The sequence below is a fragment of the Orcinus orca genome, chromosome 3 (assembly GCF_937001465.1).
Source record: "Orcinus orca chromosome 3, mOrcOrc1.1, whole genome shotgun sequence".
NCBI lineage: Eukaryota > Metazoa > Chordata > Mammalia > Artiodactyla > Delphinidae > Orcinus > Orcinus orca.
In genome coordinates, this window is record NC_064561.1 from 107416523 (window position 1) to 107439054 (window position 22532).

A 22532-nucleotide genomic window follows, 5' to 3' on the forward strand; every position below is an offset into this window, starting at 1 on the left:
ATATTTTATACATTTTGTTGCAATGGTAAATGGGAGTGTTTTCTTGATTTCACTTTCAGATTTTTCATCATTAGTGTATAGGAATGCCAGAGATTTCTGTGCATTAATTTTGTATCCTGCTACTTTACCAAATTCATTGATTAGCTCTAGTAGTTTTCTGGTAGCATCTTTAGGATTCTCTATGTATAGTATCATGTAATCTGCAAACAGTGACAGCTTTACTTCTTCTTTTCTGATTTGGATTCCTTTTATTTCCTTTTCTTCTCTGATTGCTGTGGCTAAAACTTGCAAAACTATGTTGAATAATAGTGGTGAGAGTGGGCAACCTTGTCTTATTCATGATCTTAGTGGAAATTCTTTCAGTTTTTCACCATTGAGGACGATGTTGGCTGTGGGTTTGTCATATATGGCCTTTATTATGTTGAGGAAAGTTCCCTCTATGCCTACTTTCTGGAAGGTTTTTTATCATAAATGGGTGTTGAATTTTGTCAAAAGCTTTTTCTGCATCTATTGAGATGATCATATGGTTTTTCTCCTTCGATTTGTTAATATGGTTTATCACATCGATTGATTTGCGTATATTGAAGAAATCTTGCATTCCTGGAATAAACCCCACTTGATCATGCTGTATGATCCTTTTAATGTGCTGTTGGATTCTGTTTGCTGGTATTTTGTTGAGGATTTTTGCATCTATGTTCATCAGTGATATTGCCCTGTAGTTTTCTTTCTTTGTGACATCCTTGTCTGGTTTTGGTATCAGGGTGATGGTGGCCTCGTAGAATGAATTTGGGAGTGTTCCTCCCTCTGCTATATTTTGGAAGATTTTGAGAAGGATAGGTGTTAGCTCTTCTCTAAATGTTTGATGGAATTCACCTGTGAAGCCAACTGGTCCTGGGCTTTTGTTTGTTGGAAGATTTTTAATCACTGCTTCAATTACAGTGCTTGTGATTGGTCTGTTCATATTTTGTATTTCTTACTGATTCAGTCTTGGCAGGTTGTGCATTTCTAAGAATTTGTCCATTTCTTCCAGGTTGTCCATTTTATTGGCATAGAGTTGCTTGTAGTAATCTCTCATGATCTTTTGTATTTCTGCAGTGTCAGTTGTTACTTCTCCTTTTTCATTTCTAATTCTATTGATTTGAGTCTTCTCCCTTTTTTTCTTGATGAGTCTGGCTAATGGTTTATCAATTTTGTTTATCTTTTCAAAGAACCAGCTTTTAGTTTTATTGAGCTTTGCTACTGTTTCCTTCATTTCTTTTTCATTTATTTCTGATCTGATCTTTATGATTTCTTTCCTTCTGCTAACTTTGGGGTTTTTTTGTTCTTCTTGCTCTAATTGCTTTAGGTGCAAGGTTAGGTTGTTTATTCAAGATGTTTCCTGTCTCTTAAGGTAGGATTTTATTGCTATAAACTTCCCTCTTAGAACTGCTTTTGCTGCATCCCATAGGTTTGGGGTCGTCATGTCTCCATTGTCATTTGTTTCCAGGTATTTTTTTATTTCCTCTTTGATTTCTTCAGTGATCACTTCGTTATTAAGTAGTGTATTGTTTAGCCTCCATGTGTTTGTATTTTTTACAGATCTTTTCCTGTAATTGATATCTAGTCTCATAGCGTTGTGGTTGGAAAAGATACTTGATACAATTTCAATTTTCTTAAATTTACCAAGGCTTGATTTGTGACCCAAGATAAGATTTATCCTGGAGAATGTTCCATGAGCACTTGAGAAAAATGTGTATTCTGTTGTTTTTGGATGGAATGTCCTATAAATATCAATTAAGTCCATCTTGTTTAATGTATCATTTAAAGCTTGTGTTCCCCTATTTATTTTCATTTTGGATGATCTGTGCATTGGTGAAAGTGGGGTGTTAAAGTCCCCTACTATGAATGTGTTAGTGTCGATTTCCCCTTTTATGGCTGTTAGTATTTGCCTTATGTATTGAGGTGCTCCTATGTTGGGTGCATAAATATTTACAATTGTTCTCTCTTCTTATTGGATCGATCCCTTGATCATTATGTAGTGTCCTTCTTTGTCTCTTCTAATAGTCTTTATTTTAAAGTCTATTTTGTCTGATATGAGAATTGTTACTCCAGTTTTCTTTTGGTTTCCATTTGCATGGAATATCTTTTTCCACCCCCTCACTTTCAGTCTGTATGTGTCTCTAGGTCTGAAGTGGGTCTCTTGTAGACAGCATATATATGGGTCTTGTTTTTGTATCCATTCAGCCAGTCTGTGTCTTTTGGTTGGAGCATTTAATCCATTTACATTTAAGGTAATTATTGATATGTATGTTCCTATTCCCATTTTCTTAATTCTTTTGGGTTTGTTATTGTAGGTCTTTTCCTTCTCTTGTGTTTCTTGCCTAGAGAAGATCCTTTAGCATTTGTTGTAAAGCTGGTTTGGTGGTGCTGAACTCTCTCAGCTTTTGCTTGTCTGTAAAGGGTTTAATTTCTCCATCAAATCTGAATGAGATCCTTGCTGGGTAGAGTAATCTTGCTTATAGGTTTTTCTCCTTCATCACTTTAAATATGTCCTGCCAGTCCCTTCTGGCTTGCAGAGTTTCTGCTGAAAGATCAGCTGTTAACCTCATGGGGATTCCCTTGTGTGTTATTTGTTGTTTTTCCCTTGCTGCTTTTAATATGTTTTCTTTGTATTTAATTTTTGACAGTTTGATTAATATGTGTCTTGGCATGTTTCTCCTTGGATTTATCCTGTATGGGACTCTCTGTGCTTCCTGGACTTGATTAACTATTTCCTTTCCCATATTAGGGAAGTTTTCAACTATAATCTCTTCAAATATTTTCTCAGTCCCTTTCTTTTTCTCTTCTTCTTCTGGAACCCCTATAATTCGAATGTTGGCGCATGTAATGTTTTCCTAGAGGTCTCTGAGACTGTCCTCAGTTCTTTTCATTCTTTTTTCTTTATTCTGTTCTGCAGTAGTTATTTCCACTACTTTATCTTCCAGGTCATTTATCCGTTCTTCTGTCTCAGTTATTCTGCTATTGATCCCTTCTAGAGTATTTTAAATTTCATTTATTGTGTTGTTCATTGTTGCTTGTTTCCTCTTTAGTTCTCCTAGGTCCTTGTTAAATGTTTCTTGCATTTTGTCTATGCTATTTCCAAGATTTTGGATCATCTTTACTATCATTATTCTGAATTCTTTTTCAGGCAGACTGCCTATTTCCTCTTCATTTGTTAGGTCTGGTGGGTTTTTACCTTCCTCCTTCATGTGCTGTGTTTTTCTGTCTTCTCATTTTGCTTATCTTACTGTGTTTGGGGTCTCCTTTTGGCAGGCTGCAGGTTCGTAGTTCCCGTTGTTTTTGGTGTCTGTCCCCAGTGGCTAAGGTTGGTTCAGTGGGTTGTGTAGGCTTCCTGGTGGAGGAGACTAGTGCCTGTGTTCTGGTGGATGAGGCTGGATCTTGTCTTTCTGGTGGGCAGGTCCACATCTGGTGGTGTGTTTGGGGGTGTCTGTGGACTTAATTATGATTTTAGGCAGCCTCTCTGCTAATGGGTGGGGTTGTGTTCCTGTCTTGCTAGTTGTTTGGCATAGGGTGTCCAGCGCTGTAGCTTGCTGGTCGTTGAGTGAAGCTGGGTGTGGGTGTTGAGATGGAGATCTCTGGGAGATTTTCGCCGTTTCATATTACGTGGAACTGGGAGGTCTCTTGTGGACCAGTGTCCTGAAGTTGGTTCTCCCACCTCAGAGGCACAGCACTGACTCCTGGCTGCAGCACCAAGAGCCTTTCATCCACACGGCTTGTAAATGTTCTGTCCAAGATTCTGGAATCTGCATTTCTTCATCAAGTTCTGGTTCCTGCTAGTGTTGGAGGGTCTCCTGCAGAGGCAGGGGTGGCTATCTCTCACCATGAGGACAAGGACACTGGCAACAGAAGTTCTGGGAAGTACTCCTTTGCGTGAGCCCTCCGAGAGTCCTCCATTAGCCCCACCAAAGAACCCGGGTCAAGAGTCTAATTTCTATAGCCTCATTAGTCCTCATTATTAATTTATCAAAAATTTAATTTTAATCACTAAACATCTTATAATAATTATTTTGAGTTATTCAATAGAGATATCTATGCCACTTAAGTGCTCTGGATCCTCCAAGCCCAGGACTGCATGGCAGAAGTGGTATTATTTGTGCACATAATTACTGATTCTGTAAGAAGTCTCATAAAACAGTTCTGCAATACACGGTAACTAACCATTCTATCATTAAATACTGAATCTTTAATACAGACTATGATTTTCTTAATAATTGTAAAATTGTCACTTTAACTTTCGAGTTGCATGTGTCCAGAATCAAGAAAACCAGGCCTAATTCTCACTGCCAATTGTATTTACTATTTTGTCATGTCATGTGTTGGGAGAATATTATTTGCCTGTGTGTGTTATGATAATTAATTGTGTAATAAAATGCTTCAAGGGATCACAAATGCTATTACTCCCAGCTTTTCTGAATGATGCATGGGAATGATCATTTTTAGGTGATGATGATACCAAGCCCTTTCAATCTGGCATCAAAAGACAAAATACGAAAAACAAGAAAGCATATGTATTTTTTTCTTCTAATACTCTATAAGAGTTAAAGATATAGAAAGGAAGGAATGAAGAATTAAATCCTAGAAAAACTAATATTCAGGAAACTGGTGAAGGAAATTGAGTCAGGAAACCACAGTGAAAAAGAATAATCAAGAGAAGAATGGAGATAAGAGAAGGCAGTGTCAGAAGCCAAGGAGAGAATTACAAGTTTGCCAGTAAACTAAAACAATAACTATGTGGCTAAATGTGTCCACCTCCCAGTTACACTCCCTCCCACAGCTTCCTGAGACCTAGCAGGGTTTGGGGAGGATGGCCAAATTCTTTGTAAGCATTCCACCTTGAAATGATTGGATGATACTCCTGTGTGGAAAAATGATGGGAAAGGGACTGCTTCTTACCACAAAATTCAAGGGAAAAACAAAAACAAAAACTAAGCACGATTTTCCACAAGGTACCGACCCTCTAGGAGTTTAGGTAATGATAATTCTAGAAACCATTTACAAATGATTCACTAAACCTCATGAGGTTGGGGTTTTGCTAATGAGACTTCTCATTTTACATTATTAAGCATAAGTTAAATACAGGTCCTAATACTGTAAAAGATAGGAAGTATCCAGAAAATCTTTTTTAGTTGGAGACCTCCGAACAATAGAAGATGAGGACTACCGAGGGCAACCGCAGCAGAGATACATTTGCCCAGCCTCTTCTCATTTCTCAGTTGAGTTTTACTTTGGGTACATTTTAGGGGCTAGGAGAGCAGCTGAGACTCCAGAAGGCACTAAAATACGAACTCTTCACCAAGCAAGTAACATCCATGAGAAAGTCCACAGCCCTCCATAGGAGAGCCACCAGTTTTAAAGGAAAAATGCTTATTTACAATAGTTGTATAGGCAATCCTGACATAGGTTAAGGTTTTTGATAATCTTGGACACACTGGAAGATCACAAGCTGAAATGGGAGGAACAAAACTATTTTATATATTGAAAACTACTAGCTAAAATGGTAGTTACATCTTATCTTGCAAGATGAAATTTCAGTGATTTTTATACGTTGCGAAGCTTTGTAGTGTCATATTACCAAAGAAGGCTCAATCAGAGTTTATAAGGTCCAGGACCTTGTGTGAACTGGAAACCTGGCTTTGAACCCTACCTCCATCTTACTGGCTTTGTGATCTTGTCGAGGTAACTTAACCTCTCTGAGCCCAGGTTTCCTCAGGTATAAAGGAATAATAATTATACGGTTGTGACGGGATTACCTAAGATAATTATATAGCACACTTAGCAAAGAGCCTGGTGTGGTTAATACTCACGAAGAAAATCTGGTGTGTGCAAAAGTCAAATATTATTTGTAGATATTCGTGGTAATAATGCATATTTTTGGACACATTATTATATGCCAGTAAGAACAGCAACATAAATGGCTTTGCAAAGTTTTAAATCATTCAAATCATTAGTAAGAAATTACATGCCTCCTGCCTCACACTACCCCCACCAGCACAGAATTGGTACTTTGTTCAAAAACTTTCAGTGATATATGGACACTGTTTACCTTCCCTACAAGTCCCACCCACTAATGGTACACCTGTAGAGTAGGGGTCTTTTCTTGCTCAGGAAATGACTGACCTTGGTGACCGGAGCTGTTCCACCAGCCTGAGTTCTGGAGGGTTGACTGCTCCCAAGCTTTGTCGCTTTTTTCTGAAAATAGGAAATATTAGTTTCTATAGGAGGAGACATCTTCACAACGTAGTCAAGTGTACATTTTCCTATCAATACAAATATCTTTTCAGGCAAAATTCAGACTAATATACTAAGTACGCAAAAAAAGAACATGTTTTTATTTTTTCATGTCTTCGCCAGAAGACTATATAAATATTAAAAACAAAGAGTATTGTACATTGAATAGTCCCCAGTTGTTCAATATTCAGTGGTTTGGAGCACTACAGAAATCCTCACATGGGAGTTGTCATTTTCCACCACAGTGCACTCCCAGAACATCATCGCTCACCGTGAGAAAGTACGTGCTTTCTCTCTTACCCTGAGTGCTACGGACAGCAGATGTTAGTACAGCCTCCACAGAGGGTGACTTAGCAGCAAGTATCAAAGATGGCAATACATCTAAAAATTTATCTTAGGGAAATAATATGACAAGAGCAAAAGCCTTTTTTCTTCAAATATATTCATCACAGTATTCTAACATCAAAAAGCTAAAAACAATATAGGTAATAATGAATGTTTATTGAGTTCTTACCATGTGTCTTACCATGTGTTTAATTATTCTACTAGAATAATAAAATTATAGGTAATAATAGAATAATAATGCTCTAATAATAGAGTACAGCACTATTGTCAGTGCTCTGTTTAAGTACCATGTGTTACAACTTATTTCATCTTCAAATTACCCAAAATAAAGCTGTTATGCCAATTTTATGGGTAAGGAGATGGAGGAATGGGATGAGTACACAACTTGGCCATGGTCACAGCTAGTCAAAAGTAGCATGTCCGTTTCAGTCCCTATTCTCTTACCTACCTACACTGCCTCCCACATAAGGGGTTATGTTATGAACAGTTACAGGATGAAATATCATATGGTTATTTAATGATCAGGTTTAGAAGAACATTCCATTAAATGTAAGTATATTATTAATATTTCACATAAAGAAATGTCACATTATAAAATAACATGAATGATATGGTCTCAAGTTCATACGGGGTTATCTTCTGATAGTGGGGTTAAGAGTGCTTCATTGTGCTTTTTTTGTAATTTCTTATTAACTATAACTACTTAACTGTTGAAAGGACAATAAACGAGGGGGGAAGGTAAAATACACAGTTGCTTTCTCAACAAGGACTTGATATCTTCTATCTTTTACTTATGAATATCTATATTTCAAAGAAGCAAGCGTATAAAGTTTTATAATGTAAAATGGTGACAGTATGATCCAACATCTATAAAATGTGAAGAATGTACTGTAAGAATTGAATACAGGAGGAATGATCATGCTAATTAGGTGATATATAACACAGTGAAGAGTTGTATGTCCACATACATACAACTTCTGAAAATTTTTGAAAAATATATAATTGAGAACAATTTGGTTGAATTCTTTAACATTTAGAAGATATTTAGCAAAATTTATGTTGCTTAACTTTGTGAAAAATGCCTGCCACGGAAGCTTGAGCTGAAGCCTTCTTTTCCTTCAGGGCAAATACTACCTTAGCAAGAAGAAAAGACAGAACTTAGCTTGCTGTCCTCAGAGTACAATCTTTATGTGTCCACTGGTTGACCATTCTCAGAGCACTTCAGGAAGATCCCCGAAACAACAGGGTGGACACATTTTAATAAGATGGGTATCTGAGGGCCTTGAGAGGCCTTTGCAGAAGCCAGGTATTACCTGTAGACCAAATAGTCTATCCTAAGCATTCATGCACTACCATCAACCAAAGGAAGAAAAAATCCTAGATAAATGGGATAGAAATAAAGGAGGCTGCTAAAAAGTTAGTAATTTGAGTGTGATATGGGAGATGGTAAAAGGAGGGGATGGCCTAAGTTTTATCCATATCACAAGTCTCTTTTCAAAATACAAGGTGTCTTAACAAATAGCTTCTGATAACCATAATGTATACATGGATTCCGTGTAAGGGGTTGGATATAAGAAATGAAGACAAGAATACAGCATTGGGGTTATTCATTTTAATCTCATTCTCCAATTCAACCTCCTCATTTTCCAGTGAGGAGACTGAAGCCCAGAAAGGTCAGGTCAGTGTACACTGTTCCATAGCTGTCCCACACTCTAGCTATTAGCCTGTGGTCTCAGCTATAATCAAGGAAGGTCCCATTTAAATCCTGCACTAACTACAGCTTCAATTCTCACAATCAAAATGCACATACCAGACTCTGATTTATCTGTAGAAGAATTCCACTACAACACATTAGCTAAGATTTGCCCATGAGAATTAAAAAACTTTCTCTTCGGCTGAGTTACGATACTATTAAGTTAAAAATAACTATTTTAACTTAATACACATGCTGATTGTTTATATAAACTCAGCACACATGCTGATTTTAATTTTAACTGTATATAAACTTAAGATTTACTCTGAAAAATAATTTATTAATAAATTCAATATTTTTAAACTCAACTGAGGATATCTCAGATTTCCTGTGGGTATGACCTATTGAAGTTTGCCTTGCCCTCTGAGCTGCCTGAATTACTTAGTCTACAAAGGACCAATTTAGTTTAGCTGAAACAAGAGTAGAATTTGTAAAAATGATCCTCTATTATCTAATATTTATAAAGGGCTTAATAATGTCAGGCACTTAAAACACAACACAAAAGCTTAGAAATACACATACATACCAGAGCACAGACCCCTTATTCTCAGATTAGTAACCATACAGATTGTTTTGGCTGATATATGACGTGGTTCTCTCTTCAACTGTGTTTGACTTCATGCATCCCTCTACTTATTGGACAGACATTTATTGAACCCTGGCCCGGAGCCTGGTCCTATTCTAGGCAGTGGGGATATAATGACCAATTAAACAAACAAACAAAAAAAGGGCTTACTCTCGTAGTGCTTACATTCCAGTAGGAGGACTCAGACTCTAAATAAGTCAACAAAAGCCAAGATGATTTCAGAGAGTGATGAGTGCTATAAAGTCAATAAAACAGGGTCATGTAACAGAGAGTGGCTGGCTGAGGGTTCCTTCAGACAGGATAGACAAAGAAAGACATTTGACTGAGACCTGACTATAAATAAACCAATCATGTAAATATTGCATGGGGGAAGGGAGGCATTCTAGGTGGATAGAATAGCACATGCAAAGGCCCTGAGGTAGGATGGGATGGGTTTGGCAAGTTGGAGGAACAGAAATATGTTCCTGAAGCTGAAGCAAGATGGGCACAGGCATACATGGTATGAGATGATACAGGATGCTGGATCAAGATATTTGGTCTGAAGTGAGGTGGGTTCATTATGGCCCCGCAGTCGGGTGTGTTTGGGATCATCAGTTTCTTCCAGGCCTTGGCTTGCTTCCTGACCTTCTCTGAGTACCATCTAGTCCTTGTGAGTCCTCCTTTGCCTCCATGTGAAAAGTTCTCAAAGTCCTTTGACTTCACATCACCTTGTCCTTAGTTTTGCAGTGTCTTCCTCACCCTCACTCCCGCTCACCCTCACCATCAGCATCGGTCCTTAGAAATCCCACTCTGGCCTGGACACATTTCTCACCCAGCTAGGTCTGCATATTCACAACTGTGATAGGGCTGGATCTGACCTCAGATAGAACAGAATTCATTTACTCAAAGTAAGTGAAAACTCAAAACAAGCTCACTCATACATGATTCTGCATTTGTCCTAACACACAGGTATGCTGTGGTCTCTAAAAGATTAAGATGTTAAATGAGAACACCAATCCTAGGATAATTCAAATTTTGAGTTAAACTATTTTTCTTCATTTCCATAAACCCATAGACTGAGCAGATTTTCCCTTGCCATTCAATCACATTCCCTCTATTATTTATGAGCACTTCTTTGTTTAACTTAAGTTTTATAGAAAGGAAATGGTCAGCAACAGCTTGCCCTCATTCCTCTATATCAGGTCGCAGGCCTGGCTGAGTCATTCGTTCCTTGCAGGACAGCCTGTCACAGGGCCTCAGTCCTGATGATTGACAGGGGCAGAAGTGTAATCGTCCACACCAGATTTACCTCTACTGGACTCTAACCCCAGGACATCAAGTCCCGTCCATTTACAGAGAACTTGTGTGATTTCTCCTGCTTGGGTGCAGACTCCTGAGTATACACAGGTCCTGTTCCCATGGACTATGAATCCACACCTTCTACTGGAAGCAGCCTCCCCCATCTCAAAAGAGGTTCAGAGTCTGCCAGCCACAAGACTGGTAAAACAGGCACCTCTGCTTGCACAGACAAGATCGATAAAGAACGCACAGATTAGATCCATCCTATATGCTGCTGTAGGAAGACATGAATAGAATTAATGGCGTGCCTTTCTTGTATGTTTGTTGTGGTTCATAATAAAAGGTTTTATTGAATGAATCAGAACTCAAGTCTTAAAAACTGTTTTCAAGTAACAGTGAAATTCCAAGAGCCAGGCAAAGCTGTGTCATTATCTCCTAAAATCTCAGGAAAGGCCCCTCAATGAGGCTTCATGTCATCCTGAGACCTAGTGAATCTGTAAAGAAAAGTGCCGAATTCTCTAGAACAATGGTCCTACTTTTTGACACATGTGGCAGGAATCCTGGCTGTACCCAATGCCAGCTGTGAGACCTCAGGCAAGTTTATGAGCATTTCTAAACACGAATTTTCTCACCTGAAAAATGAGAATAACCCTACTTGTACCTCAGAGAGAGACTGAGAGGATTAAATGAGATGAGGTATGGCCTGAATTCTGTGGCCCACATGTTGGAAAATCCCGCTCTGAAGAGAAAGGGCCAAGGCCTTGAACAGGTAGCAATGGGACAGACTCATCTCTCCAGGGCAACCCCAGTGCATCTAATTTCAACTCATGAGGGGTCTTAGTGGCTGTTGAGAATTTTCTATGAGCTTTTGTTATTTATATAATAGAAAAAGAATTGTTTCTTCATTGGATAGAAAGTGATTTTTCTTTAGGACTAGCCATGATTCTATTAATGGATGCAGTTACTTGGAAACAGTTTGATCCTTTTGAGGTTTGCTTTTAAGCACTGCTAGGTTGGACAAGAGCAGCCTTCAGATAGAAGTAATTTGTTTTCAATTCAGCAATGATACCCTTCTGAGTACTCTACCCAGTGATTCCGACTGGTGAGAACACGTCCTGTTCCTGGCCTTGTGTGAGGTCTGGAGATTACGTGAAAGTATAAATGCAATGCATCTAAGCCCACAGTCAGAGATACTATGATTACTCAATAAATGCTAGCTAAGGGAAACCCGGGACCACTTCCAGGGTTGATGCTGAAAGGCCTACCTAATGAGTTAGGCCGACCAGAGCCAGATCAGCAGGTCCTGATATTCGTGCATCAGCTGTCAAAGATGACGGCCCCTCTGGACCTTGCTCTGATAGGTCCCATAGGTGTCGTCACTGTCACACAGTGTGTGAGTGTGGGCGTGTGTGTGTGGGGTGTGATTTAGGGTCAACAAGATCTGCAGGAATAGACATGACCTCAATATGTTTCCTGAGAGTGGCAAGGACCCTGCTGAGGTACTACAGGGTGTCAGGACAGGATATGGAACAGGTGATTTCAACAGCCTTGGTGGCACATATATTAGTAAAATATCTGGAGAACACTAAAACTCGTTAGTAAATGAACAAAGAAGTAAGTCGGTGACTCGGCTTATAAAGGAGAAAAATTTAACTCAACTTCATAGTAAAAGAAGGTACTTCAGTCTGTAAGCTGGGCCACAGCCTCCTTTCAAATACAGCTTTGTTTCCTTTTTACATTAATGATGTTCTTATGTAAGAAAATTTGGATTAAAAAGTAAGGAGTGTTTCTGCCTTAAATAACTAAAGAAAACCCTCGACAATTATATGCAACAGTGGTTTTCAGAGGCTGGACACCAGGCAGCAAGGACAGTATTCCCTGCGAGGGAAACAAACCAGGGGCGCCCTGTGATCGCCACAGCTTACTGCCTGCAGAGTTTCCAGCTGCCGGATCATGCAACGGCTGTCAGTCTCTCTGGGTTGAGGAGATGGAGCTGGGAGTTTGAGGGTCAAGGGCACTCGAGGGGCTCAAAGGGAGGGCGCCAGAGAGGAGAGCTACAAAAGTGAGCTCCAGAAATCTGCATGTGCATGCCTGTGAGGAGAGCCTGAGTCTGGGGAAAGACCACCCATAAGGAGCAGAGGCATAATCACAGGGGCTCCCAGGGACCAGGAATAGGACATGTTTCCAGCAGTCAGAATCACTGGGTAGAGAATGCAGAAGAAAATGTAGGACTGGAATTTCCCTGGTGGTCCAGTAGTTAAGACTCCACGCTTCCACTGCAGGGGGCACAGGTTCAATTGAATAAGAAGAAGAAAAAACAAACAAGAAAATGTAGGCCTCCTCTAAAGGTTGCTCTGTTCTAGCCAAACAAAGATTAAAAGCAAACCCCAAAGGATCAAAGTGTTTCCAGGTAACTTAACTGTGTCCCAGAACAAAGCTCAGGAAAACTTAAAGCAACAATAATAAAAAACATTCAATGCAATATAAAATTCATATCTGTTTATCATCTAATCAAATATTACAAGGCATGCATAGAAGCAGAAAAATACAACTTTGTTTTCCAAACACAGGAAAATATAATGTTCAAAAAGCATAGTATCTTTTTTTTTTTTTTTTTTTTTGCAGTACGCGAGCCTCTCACTGTTGGGGTCTCTCCCATTGCGGAGCACAGGCTCCGGACGCGCAGGCTCAGCGGCCATGGCTCACGGGCCCAGCCGCTCCGCGGCATGTGGGATCTTCCCGGACCGGGGCATGAACCTGCGTCCCCTGCATCGGCAGGCGGACTCTCAACCACTGCGTCACGAGGGAAGCCCAAAAAAGCATAGTATCTTGATTGCAGGGCTGACTACGTGAATCTACACATGTAACAAAATGGCATAGAACTATATACACGTGTACCAATGGCAGTTTCCTAGTTTTGCTATTGTACTGTAGTTGCAGGAGATGTAACCAATGGGGAAGCTGGGTGAAGGATACACGGCACCAGCCATACTATCTTTGCAACTTTCTGGTAATCTATAATTATTTCAAAAGAAAAAGTTTTTTAAAAGTATGTTCAGGAGAGACATAGCAAATATTTTTTTAAAAACCACCCAAATCAAACTTCTAAAGATAAAAATGTCTGAGATAAAAAATACACTGGGATTAAGAACGGATGAGACATTGCAGAAGAAAAGATTAGTGAATTTGGAGATCTAGCAATGGAAACTATCCAAAATGAAACAGAGAGTGAAGGGCTAGAGGACAGGGAACAGAGCATCAGTGAGCTGTGGGGCAACTCCAAGCAGCCCATACATATACAACCGCAGCCTCCAAAGAAGAGAGAGATGAGGAGACAAAACAAAATATTTGAAGAAATAATGGTCAAAACATTTCCAAATTTGATCAAAACTATAAACTCACCAATCCAAGAAGCTCAACAAATACCTTTTAAGAGTGAGGAGCTGGGTACGAAGAAAGGGTCAAGTTAGGTTTTAGATTCCCATCCCCCAAAGATTCCAGTGATAATGAAGTCAACCTGTGAGTGAGAGTTCTTCTGCCCCAGCTAAGACACAGTGCCCTTCCCTGCCATGAAGGTGTCAAAGAGTTCCTGAAGGTTCCAATCCAGCGATTCTCTTCTCCACCCCGAAGTGTGAGAAAGGGAGCTGGTCCACATTTCCACCAAAGTAATAGCCCTCAAGAGAAAGCAGGCTAGGGATTCTCTAGTTTGAGATAATCCGTTACATAACAGATTAGATGTTATATTTGACAGAATTTGTGAGCACACAAATACACAAGAATGTTTGCATTAAATGAACATCGAAACCCTCAAGGGTTCAACTTGGTAGCTAACACATTCAAATAATTGCTCAAGCCATTTTTAAAATCCTGTTTGTTGAATGGTCTTCAGAAACTTCAACATTATTTTTAGCTGACAGTTTTTTTCTTTCTTAGCATTTTCTAATCAGTGCATTTTTAGATCAGTGGTGTCCTAGGCTTGATGAAATGTAGTATTTTTCAGGATAAGAATTCTCATTAAAATATATGTTTTGACACATTTGTTGACAAATCAGTTCCATTAGTTAATAGTCACCCCCTAGAATGAAAAGAAATATTGTGTGTCCACATGAAAACACATGCTTTATTGGAAAATAGTATCTAGGAAAAGACGTCTTTCAAAGGGAGGTCAGGTACCCCAACACTAGCATCATAAGGCTGTGACTCTTATTCTCAAATGTTCGTTTACACCATGGTTCCAAGTAGTCTACAAACAAGTACAAGTTGCTATGACTACAGAAGGAAGTATAAATGGGTGCTACCCCCAATGCAATTTGGTAAATAGGATATGTTAGTCCCCTGGGAAACACTGATAAATAGGTCATAATGATGTCTTATTATTAACTCACAACCTAACATAGAAATTTACTCAGTGAATGAAACATCGCCTCCACAAAGCCCTTAATAACACACGTTATGGTGGCCAGCACTGAATTTTTTTTTCTGATTACTCAGTGCCATTCATTATCTCCAACTGGAAGTCCTTGAAGTGGTCTATCTCATGTCTTTCTAGTCTCGAGATGGCTGCATTGACTGGGAGTCAGGAGAACGCTATCTTTCTCCTGGCTCTACCTCTGCTGTGACTTAGCTTCCTTCCCCGCTTCATTTACTATCCATAAGGAGGGAGCAGCTGTGCCTACACTTACATTTTAGATCCAAAGGAATGGGAATGATTTAACCTTGTTTTATGATCTTCCTGAGTAAAAAGAGGGTATAATACAAGGAAGAAAGAAGGCAGTGAAAAGTTAGAGAAGTGAGTTACAAAAATTGACAACAGTGGTAAGAAAGTCTATGGAGGTGGCTTTAAGTAGAATTCTGAAAATAGATAATTTTATGAACAGTTTTGGATACTAGTTGAAAGTATAGACTCTGGAAAGTATGTTCCATCCTGGCTCCACTCTTATATAACTGTGTGAACCTGGACAGGTCATTTAATCAAGTTGTGCCTCAATTTCCTCATCAGGAGAATGGGGTGCTTGTAAGGGGTGTGTGTGTGTGTGTGTGTGTGTGTGTGTGTGTGTGTGTGTAATGCCTACATATGTGTTAGCTGTCAATATCAAATGATCGCTAGTTCTCTACTACCTTTATCAAATCTATAAAAGTAGTTCTTACATAATTCGTTTTCCCTCTTATTAAACTACTTCTCACCAAAGTGTTAATAATTAATATATTATCCCTCCTAGGAACATCCACAATTTAAAAGAGGACCCAAGGGAAGGCAATGCTTAACTCAAAGTTTAAGGAAGTTGCTAACGGTGGAATTTCAGCCATCAACAACAAGCCAACTGGGAAAATATTAGATGATGCCTCCTGAATATATCTACTCGACAAGACCGCCCCCACCTCAGGGGTGGGGATGGTGTGTATCTCTAAACCTCTTTAAGTTGTATGTCACATTTTTTTTTTGCATTCTTGTATTCACATATGTATGTCCTTTTCAGAGAAAAAGATCAGTTTTCATCGGATTTTGAAGGGACCATAAACTAAAAATAATTAATAATCCTTGGGACTTCCCTGGTGGCGCAGTGGTTAAGAATCCACCTGCCAATGCAGGGGACATGGGTTCCAGCCCTGGTCCGGGAAGATACCACATGCTGCAGAGCAACTAAGCCCGTGCGCCACAACTACTGAGCCTGTGCTCTAGAGCCCACGAGCCATAACTACTGAGCCCGCGTGCCACAACTACTGAAGCCCGCGCGCCTAGAGCCCATGCTCTGCAACAAGAGAAGCCACCGCGATCAGAAGCCCGAGCACCACAAGGAAGAGTAGCCCCTGCTCGCTGCAACTATAGAAAGCCCGTGCACAGCAACAAAGACCCAACGCAGTCAAAAAAAAAAAAAAAAAAAAAAAAATCCTTGCCCTCTAAGCTGCCTTAGTGCTTAAATCCTAATTCTCTGTCCATATCTAAGAGATGCACTTCTAATCAAACACATGCACACGCGCCCGCACACACACACGGTGGTGGCAGCCTCCTTACTCTGGAAGGTTCCAAAGGAAAAAGACGGACGCACATGTAAAACACTTCTCCCTTTAAGGTCTAAGCAGACGGATGCATAGATTTAGTTTTGATCATTGTTAAAACACTCTCTTCCATTATTCTTTTACTATCTATGCTGTTTATTATTCTTTTTCCTCTGATTAAAAGAAAATACATTTAGAATAAAGAGAAAAGTAGTAAGAAGAAAACGTAAATTACTCCAAATCTTACCAATCAAGACAACTACTTTCAGTTATTTCTCTATTTTTATGCAAATACATAAATATGCACAATCTGTTAAATACATGGAATTGCTGGTCTTTCATCATTTTTCTTTACCTATAACATAAACATGTTCCTCCACTGTTACATGTTCTGCAAAGCATGGTGTTAAAGATGCCTTAGTCACTATGTTTGTGCTGTAACTTCACCAATTCATTATGGCTGTACACTTGTTTCTCCCCTAGTTTGTTATTATTGTAAATAAAGCTATGGAGAATATCTTTGTACATAGCTATCGAGTACACCTCTGATTATGTACTTGAAACAAATTCCTAGAATTGGAATTTCTTGGTCAAAAAGATTAAATTTTTTTTCTTATTCATGACTCTCAGTCACTTATTTCTCATTTCTAAATACCATTTATGTCTTCATTAAAGGAAAAGTTTAATCATATTTTTAGCATTTCTAATCTTATAATTTTTAAGTTTTCAAATATTTGAAGAAATTTATATAAAAGTCAAAATCAAAGCCCTTTCTTCTTAAACACACACACACACACACACACACACACACACACACACACACACACTCCTAACATATGCTCATTCAGAAAAACAAAGTTGGCAAGGTATTATCACGGCTGAGACAAGAAATATTTTATTCCAACTGAACACTGTACAAGAAATTTACTCCTTTTAACCACCGGGTGTCCCCTGAAGTGTATGTTTAAAGTAAGACAGCTATTACCAGATCTATATAACAAGCAATTCAGCAACGTCTCATCGCATAGCTGGTAGTAAGAACCCTCATTTTTTTTTTTTTTTTTTCCAGTGCGCGGGCCTCTCACTGTTGTGGCCTCTCCCATTGCGGAGCACAGGCTCCGGACGCGCAGGCTCAGCGGCCATGGCTCACAGGCCCAGCCGCTCCGCGGCATGTGGGATCCTCCCAGACCGGAGCACGAACCCGTGTCCCCTGCATCGGCAGGCGGACTCTCAACCACTGCGCCACCAGGGAAGCACCCTCTCATTATTTTTTAAATGCATTATTTAAAAATTTAGCCATTCAGCTTTCTACTCGGCTTTCACTTTTCAGTGAAATAGATGTATGGTTTCAGACTTTACTGAGTCTACTCAGTGTTTTAAGAAAGTAAGCTGAGAAAAAAGTAACAAAATTGTATTCAGAGAAGTAATTTTTATCCCAAGCACTAAGTGAAACCAAAATTGGAATGTGAATATGAGATCACTTTAGCTCTCAGTTTCCTGTAAGTAAAGTGTTTTCTTTGAGACTGTATTTGCAGATTTCAGAGTGATATATTTCTGCAATGTACTAAAGTCCAAATATTCTGCATCTTGAGCTCAAATTAGACCACTTAGGAGTAAGAAGGCTTGATCTGCAAAAGAAAGAGAACAGGGGTGCCAACCTTACTGTGAAAAGCTAACCAGGAAGTCTACATTCTTAATGATTAAGATACACATATGTTTAGAATTCACTCCAGAGTGCTTTCCAAATAATGTCTTTCTTATTTGATATTGTGATAAATGAATCAATTTACCTGTGAACATCTGGCAAACAATCCAAGAAATCTGTACCGTGTGATGCCATCTTGGTCACACTTATCTCTTTTTGTGTAAATGAACACTGATTTCAACTTTTTTTTTTTTTTGCTTTATCTGATGTTTGCTATATAAATGCATGTACATTGGAAGAGAACAGTCATCTATGCAGAATCTCCACTTACTCAGCACCCACTTACTCAATCCACTTAATCATAACAGGAACAGCTCCCAAGGGAACCTACAATACCCCAGTCTCCAAACAAGAAACTTTCCTCAGCCCTCACAATTCTAGAACTATTATCAGCCTAGACCCTTCTTCCAGCCTCCCCACAGATGGCACTGCAACATCCAGGTTCCCCCACCCCTTTAGCTGCTTCTTCTTTCACTTGTTCACTGGTTTCTCCTTCCTACATCCTCCATGCTGGCATTTATCAACGTTTGCTTTTAGTTTCTCTCTTCTCTCTCTACACTCTTTTCTTCGATAATTTCAACCAAGAATTTTGGCAGTGAGGGTTAGAAAGGAAGATGGAATGGGAGCTTGAGCAGTTTCAAAAGAAATATTTTTAAATGGTTTACGATGAGGAAGACTAAACCGATAAGTAGTCTAAAGAGGAGTCATTAAATAAAGAGTAAAACGAATGAGGGAATAGTTGAAGGAACAAGGTCCTAGGAGAAGTGGGAAGAAAGAGGGTTAGTACCAGCTCCCTGCAACCAAAGCCTCCCATGTGGTTCAATGATCCCTTGAAACTGCAGCACCCTTGATGTGCTTCAGAGCCACCCTGTCCCCAGGACACGGTAAAGCAGAGTTGGCTAAGGGGGATGGGGTTGGTGGGGGGCATTTTAAAAATAAAGGAAAAAGGAAATGAGAAGAGGAAAAAAGGAAGAAAAGTTCATGTGTGCCAGGAACTGTGTTATGCACGCCATAAGAATTATGTGTGTTACTCAAAATGTGCTCAGAAGACCACCATCAGAAGATATGAGTCACCTGGGGTGACTGGTAAAAATACTGATTCCCTGATCCCATCTTGGATCTGATAAATCAGAATGTCTGGAGATGGGGTCCAGGAGTCTGAAATTTTCATACTATCTCCAGGTGATTCTTAGGCATGTTAAAACTTGAGAATCACTGCATCATCTCACATAATGTCCTAGAAGATGAGGGATAGAGAGTTTTTAATAATTTTTTATGACACTAAATCAGCGCTCTACACATTTACTAAGCATTCTGTAATAATGCTGATTGAAACATAAAAGACTTTATGACGTCAACTTGCTGAGAGATTTTGACTTCACGAATGAACTGTTTTTGGAAGGCCAACAAGCTATTATGTACATTTGGTATATGATAAAATATTATTGACTTTATGACAGAAATCATACATATTCAGTCCTTAGATGACACAGGTATCTTGCTATGGGCACAATTTCAGGTTATCATCCCTTTCATCCCTTTTGAATCAGTCATTCCTGTATCTTTGAGAAGCTAATAAAGTCTAGAGATAAGACTGAAAAAATAAAAACTTTAAAACAGGATATTTCAGGACTCATATTTAATTGACTTGTCCATCAGGTTTCCAGGACTTATGATCTATTCTAAAGTCAATAAATTTAACTCCTATTCAATTCCTTTGATATTTTGTTAACTTTGATTCCAATTTCCTATGCTATAAGGTACACTCTTCAGAGACAATTTTGGTGGGACCTACGATCTTAGGCAATTAGGCTCATTACTCCAAAGTGCAAGAACGAAGGGTATTTTATTGCTGCATGATATAATGTTCATATATTTATATGTTCTTTTATAGAGGCAAAATGCTTAACTATTTTTATTAGCCACTCCCTACTACTTATATAACATTTTGTATATCACAGATTCTTAATCTAAAAGCACATTATTTTCATATTCTTTGTTAAAGAGGGACTGTACTTTCTAGCAATTGGCATATGTTTCTGGGTGTTACACAGAGTTGTTTTGAAACAAAAGGACTACTAAGCTTAATGAACTACCAAACTTCCTTCCTTTTTTAATGGGAAAGGCTTGGCAATATGTAGTCAACAAAAGAATTTGAGTCCTGGTTAGAAATCAATAAGGGGCTCACTTTTATTGCTAAACAAAGTTCTCTTCATTGCCTAGTAATAGTACTAATAATAAGGCCCAACAATAATAGCAGCTCGCATCTATATGGCACTTTGTGTGTCCCAGGCACTGTCCTGGACACTTCATATGCTTGGTCTCATTGATCTTCACATTAACTTATGCAGAGGCTATTGTTATCTCCATGTTACACATGAGGAAGGTACCCTTAGTGAAGCAAAGTAATTGGCCCAAGAACACACAGCTAGGAAGTGGCAGAGCTGGGAGCAAGTCCATGCAGTGGGACTCTATAGAGTCTGCACTCAGCCACTACAATGTGCTGCCTCCATGGGAACCATGGACTGGGTGGCAGGCTAACTGGATTAGGAGTGTGGCTCTTCAAAGCTTCCACAGCACGTGAGAAAGAAGATGCTCTCACTGTGGTCTCATAATGGCAAAGCATTTTTCTCCTGAATTTTATAAACTACCCGCATTTTTCTCAGAATTCAACCTGAATACATGTCTTAGGATAAATAGGCTATTTGAATGTCTACATAATGTCTGGTATTTTAACTGTAGGTTTTGAACTTAAATTCATGGATTGCTCTTGTAGACCCATTTGGTAGGCTCCACATAAGAAAATACTAAATTCTAAATTGTAAGAATAAAAGAAAAAGAAACCGCATATGCACCGAAGCAGGAAAAACATACTTTCTAAAAATAAATATAAGGCTTCCCCAGACATCTTCTCTATAGCACAAAAAGTCAGAAGACCATGGAGCAACAGGTACTGAACTTCAAGGGAACAGAACTGTTACCCAAAAATGTACAATTTTGTACTAATTTCTTGTGTGAAGCCAGCAGAAAAACATGCTTAGGATCCACACAGACACAGAAAATCACCATCTGTGTTCCTTCGCAGAAAAAAATTATCTTAAAAATGTTCTAGTCAATGAAGAAATAAATCAAAATTTAGAACTAAAAAATGGGGAAACTACAGTTGAAAAGGATTTTGGAACTTCCTTTAGTGAGTTTAGCCTTCCAGATCAGACACCCAGGGGATTCTGGATCTCTAGGTAAGCCAGGTGGGACTGCCCTTGGGGCACCTGTTCAGCTTTGCCTCCTTCTTGTCACTGGGACATGAACTTGTCCAGCCACAATCAACTCCCCACAGTTAAAACAGACAAGAGATTGTAATAACCTATCACCCCTTAAAATAACATTTGCTGGGCTTCCCTGGTGGCGCAGTGGTTGAGAGCCTGCCTGCCGATGCAGGGGACACGGGTTCGTGCCCTGGTCCGGGAAGATCCCACATGCCGCGGAGCAGCTAGGCTAGGCCCGTGAGCCATGGCCGCTGAGCCCGCGAGTCCGGAGCCTGTGCTCCGCAACGGGAGAGGCCACAACAGTGAGAGGCCCGTGTACCGCAAAAAAAAAAAAAAAAAATTCTCATAGACACTCAATTCCATCCTCAAGCATTTATATTGCAAATGCAATATGATATTTTAGTTGCAAGAGTCTATTAAAATTGCTGCAGACCTCCTAGGATCACTTAGTGGTTGTATAGGGGTCATACTCAAGACAAGTAAGAGCTATTTATGGTAGCAGGAGAAAAAGAGCTCTGAAATTCACACAGCTGCATTCATCCCCAGATATTTTTACATATGACAATATAATAATGGTTCTTGCCTAACCCTAATCATTTTTACTCCGGGTTAAATCTTCCTGAAGCCCTCCTCTATACCTTTTTTCTTGCATCTCCAAATGAAATGCAGCAGAACAATAAAGGGAGAAGGAAAAAACACTGAGAAGTACCCTTGAGCATAGAAAGTACATTTTCAAACTGACTTTGTTTCAAAGGCCTGAGTTTGTCCTTGGAAGCCTAACCAGTATGTTTGCATATGCTTGGGGACAACAAGTTATTCACCCTTTGGAGGCACATGCTAGTTTGAAAATGGATTACCAAAAACCCAGACTAAGCTTCTTAATCTTACTTCTTGTTCAACAGAGCAGTAGATGAGAAAATATTTGGGAGAAAGAATCAGTTTGGGGAAACCTTTCTCTGGTAATCTTAAAAGGATGGTAGCCAACTGTGGGTGGTAGGATAGGCAGATTACAAGTCCAGATTGCACATGGTTTTATAATCATGAACATAAAGGCTAAAATAACGTCTAATGTAGGATGGTTTCCTTGAATTGTCTCCAGGGCCATAGTATGTCATCAATGACTTAACTGCACATGACATAAAGAATTAGAGATTCCTTAGAGACAGACCATATCGGAAATATAACTCGACTACCAAGTTATCACACCCACACATCTGTCCACACTATCAAATAGATCTGGGCAGAATTTGGTGAGATAATAAACAATCTTCAGTCTCAGACTATCTGAATCTCTGCAGTGATTTATGCCCTGATAGCAGGGCAAAGCCTCTATCT

At 39.3% G+C, this 22532-nt stretch overlaps 2 protein-coding genes across 10 annotated transcripts in view; both read right to left on the bottom strand.

Moving 5' to 3' along the window:
• The window catches only part of CAST (calpastatin), a 125002-nt gene that overhangs the window by 85100 nt on the left and 17370 nt on the right, over window positions 1–22532 (bottom strand). For 6 of the 9 annotated variants that reach the window (XM_033400713.2, XM_049707070.1, XM_049707069.1 and 3 more), the window contains one exon: window positions 6157–6228. The exons of the other annotated variants lie outside the window; for them this stretch is intronic. In XM_033400713.2, coding sequence (XP_033256604.1) covers window positions 6157–6228 — 72 coding nt within the window. The remainder of the gene's footprint in view (window positions 1–6156; window positions 6229–22532) is intronic. 9 annotated transcript variants of the gene reach the window in all.
• The window catches only part of RHOBTB3 (Rho related BTB domain containing 3), a 975233-nt gene that overhangs the window by 49194 nt on the left and 903507 nt on the right, over window positions 1–22532 (bottom strand). The window lies entirely within an intron of this gene.